This window comes from Nomascus leucogenys, chromosome 4 (genome assembly GCF_006542625.1).
Source record: "Nomascus leucogenys isolate Asia chromosome 4, Asia_NLE_v1, whole genome shotgun sequence".
NCBI classification, from domain to species: Eukaryota; Metazoa; Chordata; class Mammalia; order Primates; family Hylobatidae; genus Nomascus; species Nomascus leucogenys.
The window spans coordinates 114,558,274-114,578,012 of NC_044384.1; the positions used below are offsets into that span (position 1 = coordinate 114,558,274).

A 19,739-nucleotide genomic window follows, 5' to 3' on the forward strand; every position below is an offset into this window, starting at 1 on the left:
ATTGTCCTTCCCACTCTACACAGAACTCCTTGCTTCAGGGAGTTGGGTGGACTACCTGAGGCTAGCAGTTCAGGCTCCACAAACAGAAGACCCTAGTTCTCTTGCCCTGGGCTGCTTGGGAGGAGACTGAGAAGAAGAGCACTCATGGGGACATCTTATGGAAGGAACCATGACAAACCCCTCTTCTCATTTTGGCCTGCCCTAGGACAAACAGAGGATGTGCAGATGCTCCTGCGCTTTGGGGCAGATCCCACTTTGCTGGATCGACAGTCTCGGTCTGTTGTGGATGTCCTGAAGAGGAATAAGAACTTCAAAGCCATCGAGAAAATCAACAGTCACTTGGAAAAGCTAGCTACGTGTTCTAAGGACCTATCAGGTACAGCTTCCAGTGTATTAACTTTTGGGGGGGATAAAACTGGTTCTGTGACATTAGAAACAAATCAGTTTATCTCTTTTTTTTGTGTATATATATATATATACACATATATACACACACACATATATATGGAAGTGAGATCTACCAATCTTTGGAAAACTTGTTTATTTTTATTTTTTTATTTTTTTTATTTTTTTAAGGTAGAATGAGACAGCTCTTATTTAGAGAGATGCTATGACATTCTGGGAACTTTTTCAAGTCCACCTTTGGACAGTGTGGGTGATTTTTTTTCCCATGCATGCACACAGCAAAAAAAAAGGAAAAAAATTAGACAGAATATGAGATAACAAAATCAAGTCTATTTCTTAGAAACAATTATGACCAACAATTTAAAATACACATACATCTCTATTTCTTGGTTTATCAATTTTGGACAGCATCTGCTGACAAGACCATGTAAAAGATGAAGTGCTTGGCTGTGTCAGTCCTATTTGTTGGGTTTTGTTTAGTAATGCTATTTGTATCATTTATATTCTATTTCTTAAGTTTTTCATGCTGCATCTACAGATTGATTCTAAAAACTGCAAATTAGTGAATGACATTTGCATGGTAGTATAATTATGTAAATGTTACTCTTTCTACAACTAGTAACATGGGCAGACCTATAGAAAGGAATCACCAAATGTCCTGAAAACTTTGCTCTTTAAATGTGATACTCTTTAAAAGCATCTCAGTTTAATGAAACATGTATATATTTTTACACTTCTTGTAGTTCTTGCACTCATACATGACTCCTGTGGCTACTGTTATCCACATAGATTTCCTCCTTGATATGTTGGAGTACTTGGTCAAGCAAGTTTTTCATGGAGGAGGCATAGATAGTAGACTTACAGAATTTTTGAAAATGTCTTTCTTTTACCCTCATATTGATGGATAATTTGTCTGAATATAGGCATTGTATTTCATCAATAGTAAGTTACACTCCCCCCCGCCGCCCAGCAATTTTAACATCTTTGAAATGGGAATGTGTTTTATAATCAGTGATGTGTCGTAGTTTAATGGCAGCCTTTTCTGGTATGTTCATCAATATCTATGGTATCTTAGTTTTATGAAATATACTTAAAACCTTGTTCCTCACAAATTTGTATAAATTATTTCATTATCTTCTAGCTCCCATTGCTACCGATAGAAGTCTGATGTCAGTCTCATTTTTTCCCCCTCTAGAATTTTCTCTGTCCTCGGAGTCCTGAAATTTCCCTAGTATGTATCTAGATGTGGGTCCTTCCTCATTCTTCTGGCTTGGCACCTGTTGGCCCCTTGCCTTCTGTTTTCTTAGCTCAGGGGAATTATATTCTATTATTTTGTTCCCCTCCAAGTCTGTTTTCTCTTTGCCACTGCTATTAAATGGATGAGCTTCTTGAATTTATAATATATGTCTCTGTACCTTTCCCTACTAGTCTCTGTCTCCTTTTCTCTTCCCAGATCTTTAAATTCATCTAAAGCTTCTCCTTTTATAATTTATCTCATCCATTGCTGCATTTTTTAATTTGGAAAATTACAGTTTTAATTTCTAGAACTCTTTTGATTGTTTCTTATCTGTAGCAGCTTATTCATGTTTTATATTTGCCACATCTTCTTGCATTGCATTTAAAAAAGCAAATAATTTTTTTAAAAAACTTTCTCCTTTCTTCCCTGAATTATTAATGTTACTTTTGGGGTTAGTTGACTCATTTTCTTTTTTTTTGAGATGGAATCTCGCTCTGTTGCCCAGGCTGCGGTGCAGTGGTGCGATCTCAGCTCATTGCAACCTCCCATCTCCCAGGTTCAAGCGATTCTCCTGCCTCAGCCTCCCAAGTCATAGAGATTACAGGCATGTACCACCACACCCGGCTACTTTTTGTATTTTTAGTAGAGACTGGGTTTAACCATGTTGGCCAGGCTGATCTCGAACTCCTGACCTCAAGTGATCTACCTGCCTCGGCCTCCCAGAGTGCTGGGATTATAGGCATGGGCCACCATGCTCAGCCTGACTCATTTTCTTGCTTCTCTTTTGTGCTATTCCTTTTCCCTAATTATCTTCTGATCTTTGGATGGTTTGTATTTATGATTGAAGGACTAGATTGATTAATACTTAGTAGTTGGTAAGCATTCATTTCCTGCAGTTATTTAAATGTGCTTTCCTAGAAACACTCCCTCTCTTGAATGTGCAAGTGGGCAGCAAATTGCAGGCAACCTGTAGAGGGCATGTGTTGGGGTGGGAGATAGTCTGTCAGGCTGCGGATTATTGCATTTGCCAGAGTGAGAAAAGTTTTATGTGAGGGAGATTGAAGCTGCTTTTGGAACACTTCTCCCTTGACTCCATTTCCCCATTTATGTTTTAATTTTTATTTATTTATTTTAAAGATGTCATTTCTATGAGACTGTGAGAACAAGGAGAGAGGGGTAGAGCCCTCTTTTTTTTTCCTTTTCATGGGTGTTCTTTTAAAGCTTTGACATACCATGTTTAGTTTTTAAATGACCTCATGTTTTTAGGAATACTAATTTCTTCTGTGAGGTAGTATAATGAGTAGGTCATTGTGGAATGCTTTTTGAGAGCTTGTGCTATCATCTCAGTTTCAGAATGGTTTCCATGATTGGAGAAACTCCAAGTAGCCAAACAGGTCAGTGAATTTTCAGGCTTTAAAATAATGGCAAAAGAAGAACCACTGGTTAGTGGTAGAAAATGGCTGACTTGTTTGCAATATATATATATATTGCAATGTATATATATTTATATTTATATATATTTATATATTATATATTATATATATTTTAATTTGGAATAATATATATTTTATATATAATATATATTATATATTTTATATATATTATATATATTTATATATGTATTATATATATATATTTTTTTTTGAGAGACAGGGTTTCGCTCTTGTTGCCCAGGCTGGAGTGCAGTGGCACGATCTTGGCTCACCGCAACCTCTGCCTGCCGGGTTCAAGCATTTCTTCTGCCTCAGCCTCCTGAGTAGCTGGGATTACAGGTGTGCACCACCACACCCGGCTAATTTTTGTATTATTAGTAGAGACAGGGTTTCAGCGTGTTGGCCAGGCTGGTCTTGATCTGCTGACCTCAGGTGATTGCCTGCCTTCGCCTCCCAAAGTGCTGGGATTACAGATGTGAGCCACTGCACTCAGCCTGCAAATTTTATCTTTTATTAATTTTAATCTCAGTTCTTAGAATACTGTGTATGTTCTATTTAGTGTTAAAGTCTTTGGCCTAAGTCATTCATGTTGGTTTAGTTTTTAAGGTTTTAGTTTTTTTTTTTTTTTTTTTTTTTTTTAGTTTCCTTGTATAATACAATCCTTAAATATCTGTTAATCCTAAAAATGCCTTGTCTTCTGAGGCAAGGTTCTTGCTCTCGCTTCTCTTCTCTCTCCTTCACCAGTTAAATGTGACCTGGGTTTGGAACCAAGAGAAGAGACTCAGTAGAATCTCAGTGTGTCCCCTTTTCACTCATTAGAATTCACCTGTACTTGCTTGGCAGAAAAGCATGCATGAGAGGACTGTGCATCGTTCCAGGCTTGCCATTTGGCTCACCAGGTAGTCTGTGATGGTAGTGGATGCAGTAAAGCCTAAAGCCTTCCATACTCAATGGTAAACTTGTTGGATGTTTGAGTTCTGTAAAGTTTTCCAGATCATTGGTCACAAAGATTTTCTTGCCATGCTAGAGGAATATTGAAAGACTATAGAGAAACATGAGTGAAAGGAACTAGTGAAAAAAAATCTGTAAAGAGGAGAAGTTAATCAGGAAGGGCTGGCAAGGTGGAATCGTATATTTCCCAAAGTATTCTAGGCAGTGGAACTCTCTCTCTCTCTTTTTTTTTTTTTTTTTGAAACAGAGTTTTGTTCTTGTTGCCCAGGCTGGAGTGCAATGGCACAATCTCTGCTCACTGCAACCTCCGTCTCCCGGGTCCAAGCGATTCTCCTGCCTCAGCCTCCCACGTAGCTGGGATTACAGGCATGCACCACCATGCCCGGCTAATTTTGTATTTTTTGTAGAGATGGGGTTTCACTGTGTTGGTCAGACTGGTCTCCAACTCCTGACCTCAGGTGATCCACTCCCTTCAGCCTCCTAAAGTGCTGCGATTACAGGCATGAGCCACCGCTCCTGTCGCAGCAGTAGAACTTGTGGAGAAGCCTAAAGCCTATGTGAACTCCATAGGTGATGATCTTTGAATGAAATTATATACTGAATATCACTGTTCCTGTATACATCCAGAGAGTTGTATAGAGTTACATGCATATATTTTGTTTCTAAGATTTTACTGATGGCACAAAGTTTAAAACCTAAGGTGGGGCTGGAGGATCTTTCTAGACTAGGTCCATGAAGTATAATTTTCCTAGATGATGGAAATGTCCTACACCTATTCTGTCTGATATGATAGCCACTCGTCACATGTGACTGTTGAGCAGTTGAAATGTGTGTGGAACAGAAATTTGATTTTATTTAATTAACTGTAATTTTATGTAAGTTAGTGGCCATGTATGAGATAATGTAGCTTTAGACTTTAGTTCCCAGAAGGTGTTTCTATCCAGAACAGTAGTTGAAGAGACTGTGGGAGAATCAAAGGAGGAGGCCCAGGGCCATGGGAATGAAGGAGGATCTACTTTGTTTTTATGGACCTTAATCCTTCCCCATCCTAATCCATTAAAGGGACAGATGGAAGCATTGTCTTCAGGAAGAGCTGCTGCTAGGGAGCTGTACCTGTGCCTAACATTTGTTTTTCGCAGCTATGGTCCTGAGTACAATAACATTAGGATATGAGTTGTTTTACATCCAGATGAATGAACATTCCAATTTACAGACCACGATGAAAGATACTTTCTCCCTTGACTCTTCCTCAAGTTTGCTGTACCCCATTTTGCTGATAACGGTGGTCCTCATCTCTTAGGATGGGGCTGCTTTTGGCATCTAGATGAGAAATAAAGGGTCTTGCTAAAGATTTCTGCTGTTCTCTAAACCAGTGTTTCTCCATCTTAACATGTACATGAATCATTTGGGATCCTGCTAACATGCACATTTTGATTCAGCAGGTTCAGGGCAGGACCTGAGATTTTATATTTCTCACTAGCTGCCAGGGCAAGCCAGGGACCACTTTGAGGAGCAAGGCTTTAGTCCTCAATAGTCAAGATTACAGAACGGTCTTTATCCAGTTTTCATAGCCACCACCAGATGGCAGCATGTCCACTTGCTCTACCTGCTGTTGCAGCTCAGCCCTTTCCTTAGGAACAAGAGCCGCAAGATTGGAGCCTTCGTTTTTCTCACAGTTGTTTGTGATCTTCTCTCTGCTTTACTAGTCTTGGCCTTTTCGAGTCAGCTTACATCAGGCCTCTGAAACCTTGTCTCTCTGGTCCTCCAGTGGGGAGCCAGCTGCTTTCTGCTGTGCTCAGCACCAGGACAGTGCCTGTTTTCAGTTAATGCAGGCATGGGGTATTGACTTAAAGGATGTCTGTCACACTTCTTCCTTTTAATAAAACCAATCTTTTTATATATTTAGCAAATTTATGAAATGTAGAAAAGAAACTATTGATTATCTGTAATCGTACCTGCCAGAAAAAAATTAATGTGTTTGTGATTTGGTCATTTAGTCTTATTCCATGCATTTTTAGTTATATATTTATATTTTCTTTTATAAAATGCGATGAGAATGTAAATTTAAATTGATAAAAATGTATGTAATAAAACCTAACACTTTTGCTTTTTAAACCTTATAAAAAGATTTTGGGCAAAAATGAAATCTCCTTTTGAAATAATTTATTTCTATTTTCTATTACTTTTGACTATGGATGAAACTTCAGAAGAGCTTTTTAATTTTTAATTTCAAATCTGCATAGATACACGGTAAGTCATCACTTAACAGTATTAACAGGTTGTTGGAAACTGACTTTAAGCAAAATGATGTATAACGAAACCAGTTTTACCATAGGTTAATTGATAACGAACAAGAGTTAAGTTCCTAAGGCATAGTTTTAGTCACAACATCAACAAACTTCTAAATAAAGATCTAATATTAAACATGGAAATAAATGTGAGCTATATATACATTTAAGAAAGATTAATAAAAACAAGTAAGATAATTATTTACCCAGTTATTCCAGTTCAGTGTTGAAGGTGGCCAGTTTATTCTGGCAGCTCAGGGAGCCAAGTGGGAGCCAGCCCTCCACAGGATTCCATTCAATTGCAGGGCTCACTCACACACATCCACACTCACTCAGACTGGGACAATTGAGACGTGCCAGTTCACCTATCGTGCACATCTTTGGGGTGTGGGAGGAAACCTGAGTACTTAGAGAAAATCCATGCAAAGATGGGAAGAACGTGCAAACTCCACACAGTGTCCCCGGTGGGGACCCAATTTGTTTTCTCATCGATGTTATAATGAAACCCTGTTGAAAGGAATGTTATTTGAGGACCTGCTGTATTTGCTAAATGTGATCATTGTTGAAAATTTGTAAAAGTATAGTTTTATATAAAAGCAAATTTATTGTAATTACATGTTAGCATATTTTTATTCAGTCTTTTATTGTTCAGTACTTACATAGTCATCTTTTAAAAAACTCTTGATTATAATGCATAAGCAACTTTGTTTCTTGATGTTTCTTTTGACTCTTTAAGCTTATAGGAAATTTAGAAACAAAATCAGAAAAGATCAGTGAAGTAAACAAGTCACCCACAGCCCTCCTACCAAGGGATACCATTTGTCAGTATTTAGCAACTTTCCATCTGTATCATTCTCTGATTTCTTTCCTGATGTTTGAATCTTTTGCTCATCTATAACTGCCTTCTTAACAAGTCTGAACCATGTAATCATGTATTTATTATGCAGCTGCATCTAATTGTGTCTTTTGTTGAGCTTAGTATGTTTCTGTTCATTTTCATGTGAGTTTTTTACTAAACTTACTTTCCTGGGGGAAGAATGATGTTTTTGCGAAGATATTATCAGGCAGACAAGCAGCAAGTTTCCATCAGCCTGATAGTGAAGGAAGTTTCTCTTTTGCCAAAGGTCCTATTTTTTTTTTTTTTTGTACTGTGAGTTTTCATCATTTTTTGTGTGTCTTCATAGGTATTTTAGGATGAAGATGGGAGGGCAAAGTCCAGGGATGCTAGCCAGATACTGCTTTACTACATACAATTTCTATCTCAGTGAGCTTCCAGCTAAGGTGATGTGGGTCTTTCTTTGCCAAATGATTATCATTTTCTGTTTTCTGGAGGATGATGCTATAGTGGATCTTCCTTCTGCCTGGCACCTGAACGTCTCTTGATTAGAGTGGGCAATGAGTGTTTGCCCCGGAAGTGGATATGTGTATGTTTCTGGTGTTCTGGCTTGATTTATTGAAATGTGATTTAGATGTGTGTCAGAAGGTGTGGCAGATGTTGGAGAGCACTGTCTGGATTCCCCTGGATCCCTTTCACCATTTCTGGGTACCCCCTGACATTGGTGTGTGTGCAGTTTGAAAAGTCAGCACCCAAGGCTTGTTTTCAAGGGAGTGTCTTTGGGCTTATAGTGGCTGTTTTGCTCATGCCTCTTTTTAAACCAGAAATGTCTGGGAATTTATATTGTCCAAAGGCAGCCTGTAGCTAGTGACTGATAGATGCGAGAATATGAAAGCCCATTTCCTTTGCCTTGCACAGGGACCACTCTGAAGTGTGACTCACACTCCAGAGCCTTCCTGTGGGATCAGGCTGAGACCACCCTCTGTGGGACTTTGCCTGAGTGCACACCTGGGTTTGGCTTCCCCTCTCACCCTTATTCTGCTTCCTCCACTCCCCTACTGGTCTTCCTCCTTAATAAACTACTTGCGCACAAATCTAGTGTCTGCTGCCAGGGAACCTGAATGAAGCATGCTTTTAATTTTTTTCCTATTTTCAAATAGCCTGTCTCTTTTAAAGTATTCCCACTCTGGTAGAACATGACATTGAACATTCATTCATCTCTTCACAACCATGATAGTGCTACTCTGGGCCAGGCTCTTTTCACTTGGTGTGAAAATAAATGTCCAGTTCTGCTCCCTTATCTGTTCTGTAAGATTCCATTTTAATTAACAATATTTTTTGATACCTAATAAAAAAAATTTGTCATTTTTTTCCAACACTTCATCAGTGACTTCTTTCTTCCTCTTTCTTTCTTTCTTTCTTTCTTTCTTTCTTTCTTTCTTTCTCTCTCTCTCTCTCTCTCTCTCTTTCTTTCCTTCCTTTCTTTCTTTCTTTCTCTCTCTCTCTCTCTCTCTCTTTCTTTCTCTCTCTGTCTCTCTCCTTCTCTCTCTCTCTTTTTTCTTTTGAGACAGGGTCTTTCTCTGTTGCCCAGGCTGGAGTGCAGTGGTGTAATCATTACTCATTGCAGCCTCAACCTCCTGGGCTCAAGCAATCCTCCTGCCTCAGCCTCCTGAGTAGTTGGGACCACAGGCATGTGCCATTAGACCTGGCTAATTTTTGTATTTTATTTGTATATATGAATATGTCTATATATATATACGTGTGTGTACATATATATGTTTTGTAGAGACTGGGTTTTGCCATGTTGCTCAGGCTGGTCTTGAACTCCTGAGCTCAAGCAATCCACCTGTTTCAGCCTCCCAAAGTGCTGGGATTACAGGAGTGAGCCACCGCACCCAGCCAGTGGGTGTTTTCTCATCATGACTACTTTATCAAATACGTTGAATGAAAAAGATATTGTCTTCCCTTCCTTGGCCAGAGGGATGGCTCCTTACTTGGCCTTTTCCACTTGCAAATAAGACATAAAAGTTTGGGTGGCTGACATGTAGTTGGATGTTGCCGTCGTGCTAAGCCATCTTTCTGCTGTCACTCCCTGAATTGTTATATCAGTTATCTATTACTGCATAACAAAATACCCCAAATTTCGTGGCTTAAAACAACAAGCATCCTGGGTGTGATGGCTCACGCCTGTAATCCCAGCACTTTGGGAGGCCGAGGCGAGTGGATTATGAGGTCAGGAGTTCAAGAGCAGCCTGGCCAATATGGTGAAACCCCGTCTCTACTAAAATTTCAAAAATTAGCCGGGCACGGTGGCAGGTGCCTGTAATCCCAGCTACTCGGGAGGCAGAGGCAGGAGAATTGCTTGAACCTTGGCAGCAGAGGTTGCAGTGAGTGGAGATCACGCCACTGCACTCCAGCCTGTGCAATAGAGTGAGACTCCGTCTCAAAAAAAAAAAAAAAAAAAAACCAAAAAAACAAAAAACCCTCAAAACCAACAAGCATTTATTTAGCTCCTGATCCTACAGGTCAGCAATTTAGTCTGGGCTGTTCTTACGGCCTTAATTGAACTTACTCAAGTGTCTGCAGTCTTTGCTGATGTTGGCTGGTTTCTTTCACATCTATAGGGTCTCAGTTTGGACAACTAGGCCGATTCCTTCCTGTTCTAGGTTGTCTCTTATCTCTCAGTAGGCTAGCCTGACTTGTTCACATGATGAAGGCCAGAGCCTCAAGAGAGTCAGCAGAAGTATAGAAGGCTTCTTGAGGCCCAGGCTCAGAACTGGCACAAAAATCACATCGACTGCATTCTATTTGTCATAGCAAGTCATGAAGCTAGTCCAGAATCAGGGGAGGGTGGAGGGGAAAGAGGCTCCACTTCTTGATGGGAGGAGCGGCAAAGTCACACTGCACAGCATGTGAGTATGTGGAGGGTTGAAGAAGTGTGGTTATTTTTGCAATCTGTAACAGCTGCAATTTCTGTATTCAGAAGCATTACCTGGTGCTGTTTTGTAGGATTCAGCAATGGTGATGGACCCACTAGTGAAAACGACATTTTCAGGAAGGTCTTGGAGCAGCTGGTGAAGTATATGAACTCAGGAAACCGGTTATTGCATAAAAACTTTCTGAAGCAGGAAGTAGTTCAGAGGTTCTTGCGCCTCCTTTCTACTCTGCAAGGTAATTTTTTCCACAATGTTCAATTATGTTAAAAATGGTTTATGTTCATTAAAATTCTTTTCTAATATCTGTTCAGAAATTAATTTTAAAAAATAAAGATAATGTATCTACATGTAAAACATTCAGACAGCACAGAGCATTCTTTGGTGTAAAATCCATTGCATACCCCTGAACTTCAACCCCTAAATCCCATCCCCAGAAACAACCTGTTACTAGCTTGTTATGTGTCCTTCTGGAATTACTCTTTGCATATACAGTCATTTAAAAAATACTGTAGATATTTCTCTCTTCTGTAGATACTGGCTAATGTTGGAGTATAAAGTTATTGTAGAATTAAATGCTCTTCTTTTTCATTATGGGGAAATCAGGAAACTTCCTGAAAAGAACTTTAGATGACAAAAATTTAAATAATTTGGGAAGATTCTAGAAATTCTAAGTAGGTAAAATTTAATATTTTTAAAATGGACCCTTCATAAGGCTGGGATGTCTCCATTTTACAAAGAGTGCAAGAAGGCATGGCCAGAGAAACCTAAAATACTCAGGGTATGCAGCAGATGATAGTATTTGAGGCTTGGAGTTTAGCATTCAAGTCTTGTTACCAACATACCAGATCTGTGACCTTAGGCCAATTAATTAACCTCTTTAAGCTTCAGTTTCTTCATCCCCTTGCCTTGGCTAGGGAACTAACCTCGTGAGATAATGGATATAGAACACTTAGTCTCATGTCCTGCACATAAAATGCTAGTACTCGTTAGCTGTTAGGATGGGTTGAGATGAGGCTAGGTTGTCAGCCTTTCTTTCTTAGGTATCAGTGAGTCAAAGATAACCAGCATACCTGTTACACACACTCTAGGATGGGGCCACTTTGTATGGGATCTATTAGATGTAGACATTCTGTACAAACCACATCTAGGGAGCCTTTGGTTTTTGGACTTAATGTCATTTGATCTGTGGCCCATGAGGACTGTCCTCATTTATACTTAGTGTTGTGAAAATAAAACCTTATTTAGTGGTATTTGATAAAAATCTCATAAAAGCCCATTCCATGGGAACGCTGCTTCTCTAATGTCCTTTGTGTCTTATGGCCTATGTTCCTGTGCCTCCTTTTTTTCTCTGTAGGGTATTGTGAGTGTTGGTGTGGGCTCTTCTTTCTCTCGCTTTGTCTTGGTTACTTTCCCCTTTCCTCTTATTCCTTACTCTTCGTACCTTTCTTGAAAGTCTCTCCCTCAACTGTCTTCCAGAGCTGAGTGGGTCTCTAATCCACCCAACCTTTTTTACTTTTTTCTGTCTTCACTTTTCCTTTTTTTTCCTCTTTGTATCCTTAACTGGCCATAGGGTAGGCTATTTATAGCTCTTCCTATTGAAAATGACAGACTCGAATGGGCTAAAAATTGGCAAAAAGGTAACTTTTTTTGATTCTCCTAATAAAAGTGCCAGGCTGACTTTAAGTACAGCTGGCTTCAGGGAGCTCACCAATGTCACCACGACCCGTTGTCTCCCATCTTTCAACTGAGCTCTCTGCTAGTTGGCTTCCATCTCAGACTCTCTGTGGAGATGACATTGAGGTCTCTAATCTCTAACTTGTCCCACATTTCTGGACTTGTGGACCCATCTGTTTCTCTCTTTCAGTGGTTCAAACAAATGTCCTAGGCTTCACTTTGGATCACGATGTATACCTCTGTAGCTAAATGTGATCAGAAGGATGGAGATTCTTGATTGGCTTAGGTCCAAATCACATGCTACCCTATCTCATCCATACGTCAACGGAGAGTGCCAGAAGGTGGGAGAGGGCTGTTACCAGCTGATGAATGAATAGATTCCGGGGGACAAAAATTGCAAATGCCTATTTAAATAGTTTGCCTTTTACGCTTTTATTCTGATTCCTGTTAAAATAAGATGATAGACTAGCCTATATTTAATTTCTTCTTATTTTAAAATGAACATTTTAAATATTAAAATGAATATTCATTTTAAGAAAACTTGGAAAAAGATGGGAAGCAAAAACTAGCAAATGCAAATCAAGTTGCTCTTATTTAGGTAATCCTTGATTTTTCTCCCCTTCTGCTCTTCCTCCCTGCTTCCTTAGTGGTAGGGTTGCCAGACAAAATACAGAATTCCCTGTTGAATTTAAATTTCAGATAAGCAATGAATAATTTTTTAGTATAAATATGTCCCTAAATATTGCATATATATACTTATACAAAAATTTATTTGTTGTTCATCTAAAATTCAAATTTAATTGGCATCCTATGTTTTTATTTGCTAAATCTGACCATCTACTTGCTGAAGATCTGTTTAAAATGTTTTCTACTCTTGGCCGGGCACAGTGGCTCATGCCTGTAATCTCAGCACTTTGGGAGACTGAAGTGGGCAGATCACGAGGTCAGGAGATCGAGACCATCCTGGCTAACACGGTGAAACCCTGTCTCTACTAAAAATACAAAAAAGTAGCTGGGTGTTGTGGCGGGCGCCTGTAGTCCCAGCTGCTTGGGAGGCTGAGGCAGGAGAATGGCGTGAACCCAGGAGGTGGAGCTTGCAGTGAGCCGAGATTGTGCCACTATATTCCAGCCTGGGCGACAGAGTGAGACTCCATCTCAAAAAAAAAAAAAAAAGTTTTCTACTCTTAAGATTCACCAGCAGTATGGAGTGGGATAATTTTTATCCTGTCTTTAGACATCAAAGATCAGATGGAAACATTTATTTATCATGATTAAAAATCAAGAATTAAGGGATAAACCATCCTCTCATGGTTACCTTACAGCTCTTGACTTTTTAATTGTTCTGTAGTATCTCTCTGTATTTCAGTATTTATTAGGAAAGGACACTCTTAATATCATGCAAAATTCAAGTCAGGCTTTTGCCCTTCTGATCTCAGCAGAATACTCTGAATTCAAGTATTCTGCATTAAGACACAGTCATCATACTTCTGTCTCCTGGGCCAGGGTCTGTACTCTTCATAGGGTATTTCTAATCTTCCCATGAAGTCTCAAGGTCATTACATTGATGTTCACGAGTGGTTAAGCAAAATGCCCCAAATAATTAATTACTTGTTTATATAATCCATGTTAATTATATATGGATGTTGGGTTGTGACTGGGGAAAGAAGAGAAATCATATGAACGTTTTTGGAATGTGTCTTACTCTTATTTTTAAAGAAATTCCTCCTGACCTGGTCTGTGATATTAATCAAGACTGTGCCACCACCGTTTTCAAATTCTTATTGGAAAAACAGAAATGGCCTGAGGTGCTTCTGTTGCTGACCCGCAAAGTAAGTGGAGAGCCACCGCTTGGGGATTGCCTTATCAAAGACTGCAACTTCTCAGACCTCGACATCTGTACCATCATCCCCCATCTCAGCACCTGGGACCAGCGGAAGAAACAGCTTCTGGGCTGCCTGATAGACAGTGGAGGTGAGAGTGACTGGATGCTAAGCGTTGGAGACTTGTCCACATTCTCCACATGATGGAGTCCAGGCCACTGCCTGCCTTTCCTTTGCTTTTGGAGGCACCATGAAGTTCATCCTCATTGCCTACCCTGTATATTCTTGTTTTGAAACAGTGATGGAGGTTACTGCCCTGTAAGTGAGTTGCCCTTGAGGAACTCCGCATTTTTGTGCATTCCAGTTACTACCTTTCTCTTTTGTATGGGAAACATCAGGTGTGTGAAGGGTCCTTGGCTCTGGTTTAGCCTACAGCAGTCATTTCCTCCTGACCTCTGGCTAGACTTTGACTTGCAGTGGATATACTGTGTGGATCCTTGTCTACTCCTGTGACATTCTTTTCTGATCAACGGATTGGGATTCAAGATGCTTGTTTTTAAAGAAACGGTCAAGTAATTGGTGGGTGGAAGCATCTGCTGCTTTAATGAGAACTATCGCGCATGGCTGGGTGTGTGTCTGGAGTGTGCAGACATCTTGCTGAATTGGCTTTTATTTCCAAGCTGATTTAGAAACACCAACCTCCTCCTACCTCTGTCCCTCACACCTCCACTAATGCCACTACTAACTGTGTGGCATTGGACATGCCATTTATGCCTTCATCTCCTCACTGGTAAAATGGGAATAAATAGGCCCCCTTTCATAGGGTTGTTTTGGATATTAAATAAGTTAATGTGTGCAGGCTTTTAGAAGAGTACCTTGGCTATGTAGTTCTCTGCTTGCTTCGTGCTGTATGAGGAATTGTCTTTCATGAGAAAAAACATTATGTGTTATCAATAACACATAATATGTAAGATATAACAGTGACACATAAGACATTGTGTGTTATCAATAGCACATTGATCCTTAGCCCTCAAAGTGCTACACACCTTGCAGAGCCTTTAGGTGTTGGCTCCATCCACAGCTTTCAGGAGGTAGGTGGGGTGGCTTCTATAATTTATTTTTTTAAACTCCTTCCTTAAGTGGAGTGTTACTTTCTTTCCCTGGAAACCACAGCTGTCATGGAATTCCTGTTTTATTCCTTGATTCAGCAAGCACTTATAGAGCACATCTCAGGATCAGGTGCTAGGAACCAAGCCCACAGAGGTGAGTGTGCAGCTGCTGGAAGTGTGTGGAGGAGACTGCAGATCTATAGTGGGTGGGTCTGCCTTCTGGTGGATGTTGGGGAACTTTGATGCAGAGGAGCTGTGTGGACTGAGCTAAAAAGAAGGTGTTCTCGGGTGGACAGATGTCAGGGAAGATGGCAGTTGAGAATAGGAGCTCAGTAGAAGCAAGGGATGTGGCATGTTCTCACTCATAAGTGGCAGTTGAACAATGAAAACACATGGACATAGGGAAGGCACATCACATACCAGGGCCTGTCAGGGGGTTGGGGGTTAGGGGAGGGATAGCATTAGGGGAAATACCTAATGTAGGTGACAGGTTGATGGGTGCAGCAAACCACCATGACACGTGTATACCTATGTAACCTGCACGTTCTGCACATGTATCCCAGAACTTAAAGTATAAAAAAAAAAAAAGCAAGGGATATAGAAAGTGTCCTCACACTGACTGTGTCAGGAATGATGTTAGGCGGGTGTTAGGGTTTCAGTTCTCATGCCCTGTCCTCATGCCAGGACAGTGGGAATGGTGGGAACTATGCTCCTGTGGTGGGGAGCTGGAGAGGAGGCGGGGGTGAGGCCCCCAGACAGGGGCTTGAAGGAGCTGGGCTTTCACCTTGTGGCTACTGGCAGAAGCCTTTGCCTCCCAGAATGGGTGCTGGTAGGAGGATCTTGGAAGTTAGGTAAACATTAGCTCTTCCCTTGCAACTGAATAACTGAAGGGGTCCTTCTCTCATCAGGCGAGCCAGGCTGTGCCTGCTCACATTGCCCTTCCCTTCTGTCCTCTCCCAGCCTTGCCTGATGGTCTTCAGGAGAGCCAGGAGAGGCCACTTGTCACATGCCTGAAACATGAGGACTTCGAGTTGGCTTTCCTTCTCTTGACCAAGGGCGCAGACCCCCGTGCTATTTCTCTCACGGAAGGTGATACTCCTTTGCATGCAGCACTCCACATCTTTCTAGAGATCAAAGGTAAGCCCTTGTTTTTTAAGCAGCCGTTTCCTTGAGGAGGAAGCTGGATATTAGAACTGATGCTATGTTTTCTGGTCTTTCCTTTTGTGTAAACCAGTGATCTGAAAAAGGCCCATTTCTTGGCCAGGCCTGCCCATGTCACCTGGCCTCTCACTTGTAGCATAATGGGAAGAAGTGACCACCATGGTGAATGGTCAGGGTGGGTTGATGGAGGATTCTTAAGTTCCAGAGTTGGCTGTTGGTAGCTGAAAAATACTTTCCATTTATTTATATCATTTTCAAGGGTCTGCATATGAAAGATCTTGCTAGAATCTTATATGGTCATTTCAGGAACTACCATGACATTTGGGCTGGATAATTCTTTGTTGTAAGGCATTGTCCTGTGCATTGTAGGATATTTAGCAGCATCTCTGGCCTCCACCTACTAGCTGCCAGTGACACTCCCCTGGTTGTGACAATAAAAAATGTCTCTATACATTACCAAATGTCCCTTGGGGAGTAAATCACCATTGCTTGAGAACCACTGAGTTCTTTAATGGATTTCAGATTTTTGAGGGAGTTCAGCATTCTGAGATGCCCCTGGCTGGCATCACTCTCAGACCCCAGGGTCTGCTGTCCCCTGAGAAGAGTGGCTCAGTTCTCACAGGGTTTTGTTTGTGTCTTTCAGCTGACATTGGTTTTAGCTTTCTCAACCATCTGTTGGATCTGTTTTGGTCCAACCCCACCGAATTTGACTACCTCAACCCCAATGTCCAGGACAGCAATGGGAACACGCTGATGCACATCCTCTTCCAGAAGGGCATGCTAAAGCGCATGAAGAAGCTGTTAGACCTGCTGGTGAAGTTTGACATCAACTTCAATCTGAAGAACAAAGAGGGCAAAGATGCACGGCACCGGATTAAGAAGAACGACTCTCTGCTCTTGGCCTGGAACAAAGCTCTGATGGAGAACAGGAGGAGGAGCCGGCAGGACTCTGCTGCCCACCTGGGGAAGCTCTCAAGGTCCACTGCCCCTGGTCACACGTCTCAGCTCAAGTCCCAGGGTTCATTCAAGTCAGTGCCATGTGGTGCCACTGCCAGAACGCTGCCTGAAGGAAGTGCAGTCCCTGACAGCTGGGAGACTCTCCCAGGTACCCGGGTGACCAGGAAGGAGCCTGGAGCTCTCAGGCCCTGCTCTCTGAGAGACTACCTTATGCAGGACATCACAGTTTTGATTCAGCAGGTTGAAGTCGCTCCGTCTCTCCCAGAGGACTGTCTTCAGAGCTCTGAGCCTCTGGAGGCAGGAGCTGTCAAGGAAGGAAAGAAAGATGAGCTCCAGCCGACCCTGGGTGCAGGGGCCCCTGACTGTAGTGAGGTGGCGGAAGGACATGCTCAGGTGGGCCTTGGGGCATTGCAGCTTGTGCCTGATGATAACAGAGGGAAGGAGGGCAATGACGATCAGGATGACTGGAGCACACAGGAGATTGAGGCCTGCCTCCAGGACTTTGATAACATGACCTGGGAGATCGAGTGCACTTCAGAAATGCTGAAGAAGCTGTCTAGTAAGGTAATGACCAAAGTCATCAAGAAGAAAATCATCCTTGCCATTCAGCAGCTGGGAAATGGCGAGTGGACCCAGGGCCTGCAGAAGCGACTGAAGCACCTGAAAGGAAGCATCCAGCTCTTCGAAGCTAAACTGGACAAAGGAGCCCGGATGCTCTGGGAGCTCGCCATTGACTTCTCCCCTCGATGCAGTGAGAACCCTGAGAAGATCATTGCCACGGAGCAGAACACGTGTGCAATGGAGAAATCAGGGCGGATCTACACGGAAATCATCCGGATTTGGGACATCGTCTTAGATCACTGCAAACTGGCTGATTCCATCAAGGCCATCTGCAATGCCTACAACCGGGGCTTGTCCTGTGTCCTGCGGAAGAAGCTGAAGGGTATCAATAAAGGCCAAGTGTCAGCTAACATGAAAATTCAAAAGCGTATACCTCGCTGCTATGTGGAGGACACGGAGGCCGAGAAGGGCAGGGAGCATGTCAATCCTGAGTACTTTCCCCCAGCCAGTGCAGTGGAGACAGAATATAACATCATGAAGTTCCACAGCTTCAGCACCAACATGGCCTTTAACATCCTCAATGACACGACAGCCACAGTGGAGTACCCCTTCCGGGTGGGCGAGCTTGAGTACGCGGTGATCGACCTCAATCCCAGGCCACTGGAGCCCATCATCCTTATTGGGCGAAGTGGCACTGGGAAGACAACCTGCTGCTTGTACAGATTGTGGAAGAAATTCCATGTTTACTGGGAAAAAGCTGAGCAGGCAGGAAGCCCGTTGCTGGCCAAACAGGTCTGGCTGAAGAGAAGGTTGGAAGTGGAACCCGGAAAAGAGGGTCCAGTTGGGGAGGAAGAGGAGGAGGAAGAGGATGAGGAAGAGGAAGATTCTATTGAAGTGGAAACAGTAGAAAGCATAGATGAGCAGGAGTACGAAGCCTGCGCAGGAGGAGCCGGTGTGGAGCCAGCAGGGGACGGCCAGGCTGCAGAAGTATGTGCACCAGAACATCCCCACCAGCTGGAGCATTTACATCAGATCTTTGTGACCAAGAACCATGTGCTGTGCCAGGAGGTACAAAGGAATTTCATTGAGCTTTCCAAGTCCACCAAGGCCACTAGTCATTACAAACCACTGGACCCCAACATTCACAAACTCCAGGACCTGAGGGACGAGAACTTTCCTCTGTTTGTCACTTCCAAGCAGCTGCTGCTTCTGCTTGATGCTTCTCTGCCCAAACCATTTTTTCTGAGAAACGAAGATGGAAGCTTGAAAAGAACCATCATAGGATGGTCCGCACAGGAAGAGTCAACCATCCCCAGTTGGCAGGAGGATGAGGAGGAGGCTGAGATGGATGGGGACTACAGTGAGGAGGATAAAGCTGTAGAAATGCGTACAGGTGACAGTGACCCCCGGGTGTATGTGACGTTTGAGGTGTTCAAAAATGAAATATGGCCCAAAATGACCAAAGGGAGGACCGCCTACAACCCCGCACTGATTTGGAAAGAAATAAAATCTTTTCTAAAGGGTTCTTTTGAGGCCCTCAGCTGTCCCCATGGGAGACTCACTGAAGAAGTATATAAGAAATTAGGGAGGAAACGGTGCCCCAATTTCAAGGAAGACCGGAGTGAGATCTACAGCCTCTTCTGTCTGTATCAGCAAATCAGGTCCCAGAAAGGTTATTTTGATGAAGAGGATGTTCTGTACAACATATCCCGGAGGCTGTCGAAGCTCAGGGTGCTCCCATGGTCCATCCACGAGTTCTATGGTGATGAGATTCAAGACTTTACCCAGGCCGAGCTGGCGCTGCTGATGAAATGCATCAATGACCCCAACGCTATGTTCCTCACGGGGGACACGGCCCAGAGCATCATGAAGGGCGTGGCATTCCGCTTTAGCGATCTGCGCTCTCTGTTCCACTACGCCAGCAGAAACACCATAGACAAGCAGTGTGCTGTCCGGAAGCCCAAGAGGATCCACCAGCTGTACCAGAATTACAGGTCCCACTCAGGTAAGTCCAGGCCTTGGGCTTGCCTACCGGGGGTGCTTAGACACAGACTTTGGGCTGCCTTTGAAACTGCAGACTAGCTCTTGTTAGGTTTTTACAGCTGAAGTAAGGGTGGTATTTTTGAATTTGTTGGTAAAAACACTCATGGACAAGAGATAGCATGATTTTGGCCACTGTTCCTTAAGTTGATAATTTAAGCTGTGGTTGGGTGGCAACTGACCTTTAAGTAATTATATTTCAAGGAGTTTGCCATAACATGAATACATTTCAGGGGAACATTTAAACTGTTTGAGAACTTTCATTAAAGCACTTGGGAAGTACCTGCTCATTCTGTATAAAGTAACATACCAGTTACAAGTCATTAATCCTT

The 19,739-nt window shown here is 42.3% G+C and overlaps 1 protein-coding gene across 2 annotated transcripts in view; it reads left to right on the forward strand.

Annotated features, from left to right (window-relative positions):
* Positions 1-19,739, forward strand: part of TRANK1 (tetratricopeptide repeat and ankyrin repeat containing 1) — a 124,602-nt gene that overhangs the window by 70,371 nt on the left and 34,492 nt on the right. For both annotated transcript variants that reach the window (XR_004029793.1, XM_030812149.1), the window contains exons 9-13: positions 206-376; positions 10,159-10,320; positions 13,476-13,730; positions 15,649-15,825; positions 16,493-19,372. Coding sequence is in view for 1 of the 2 variants with exons in the window: in XM_030812149.1 (XP_030668009.1) it covers positions 206-376; positions 10,159-10,320; positions 13,476-13,730; positions 15,649-15,825; positions 16,493-19,372 (3,645 nt within the window). In the remaining variant the exon portion in view is untranslated. The remainder of the gene's footprint in view (positions 1-205; positions 377-10,158; positions 10,321-13,475; positions 13,731-15,648; positions 15,826-16,492; positions 19,373-19,739) is intronic.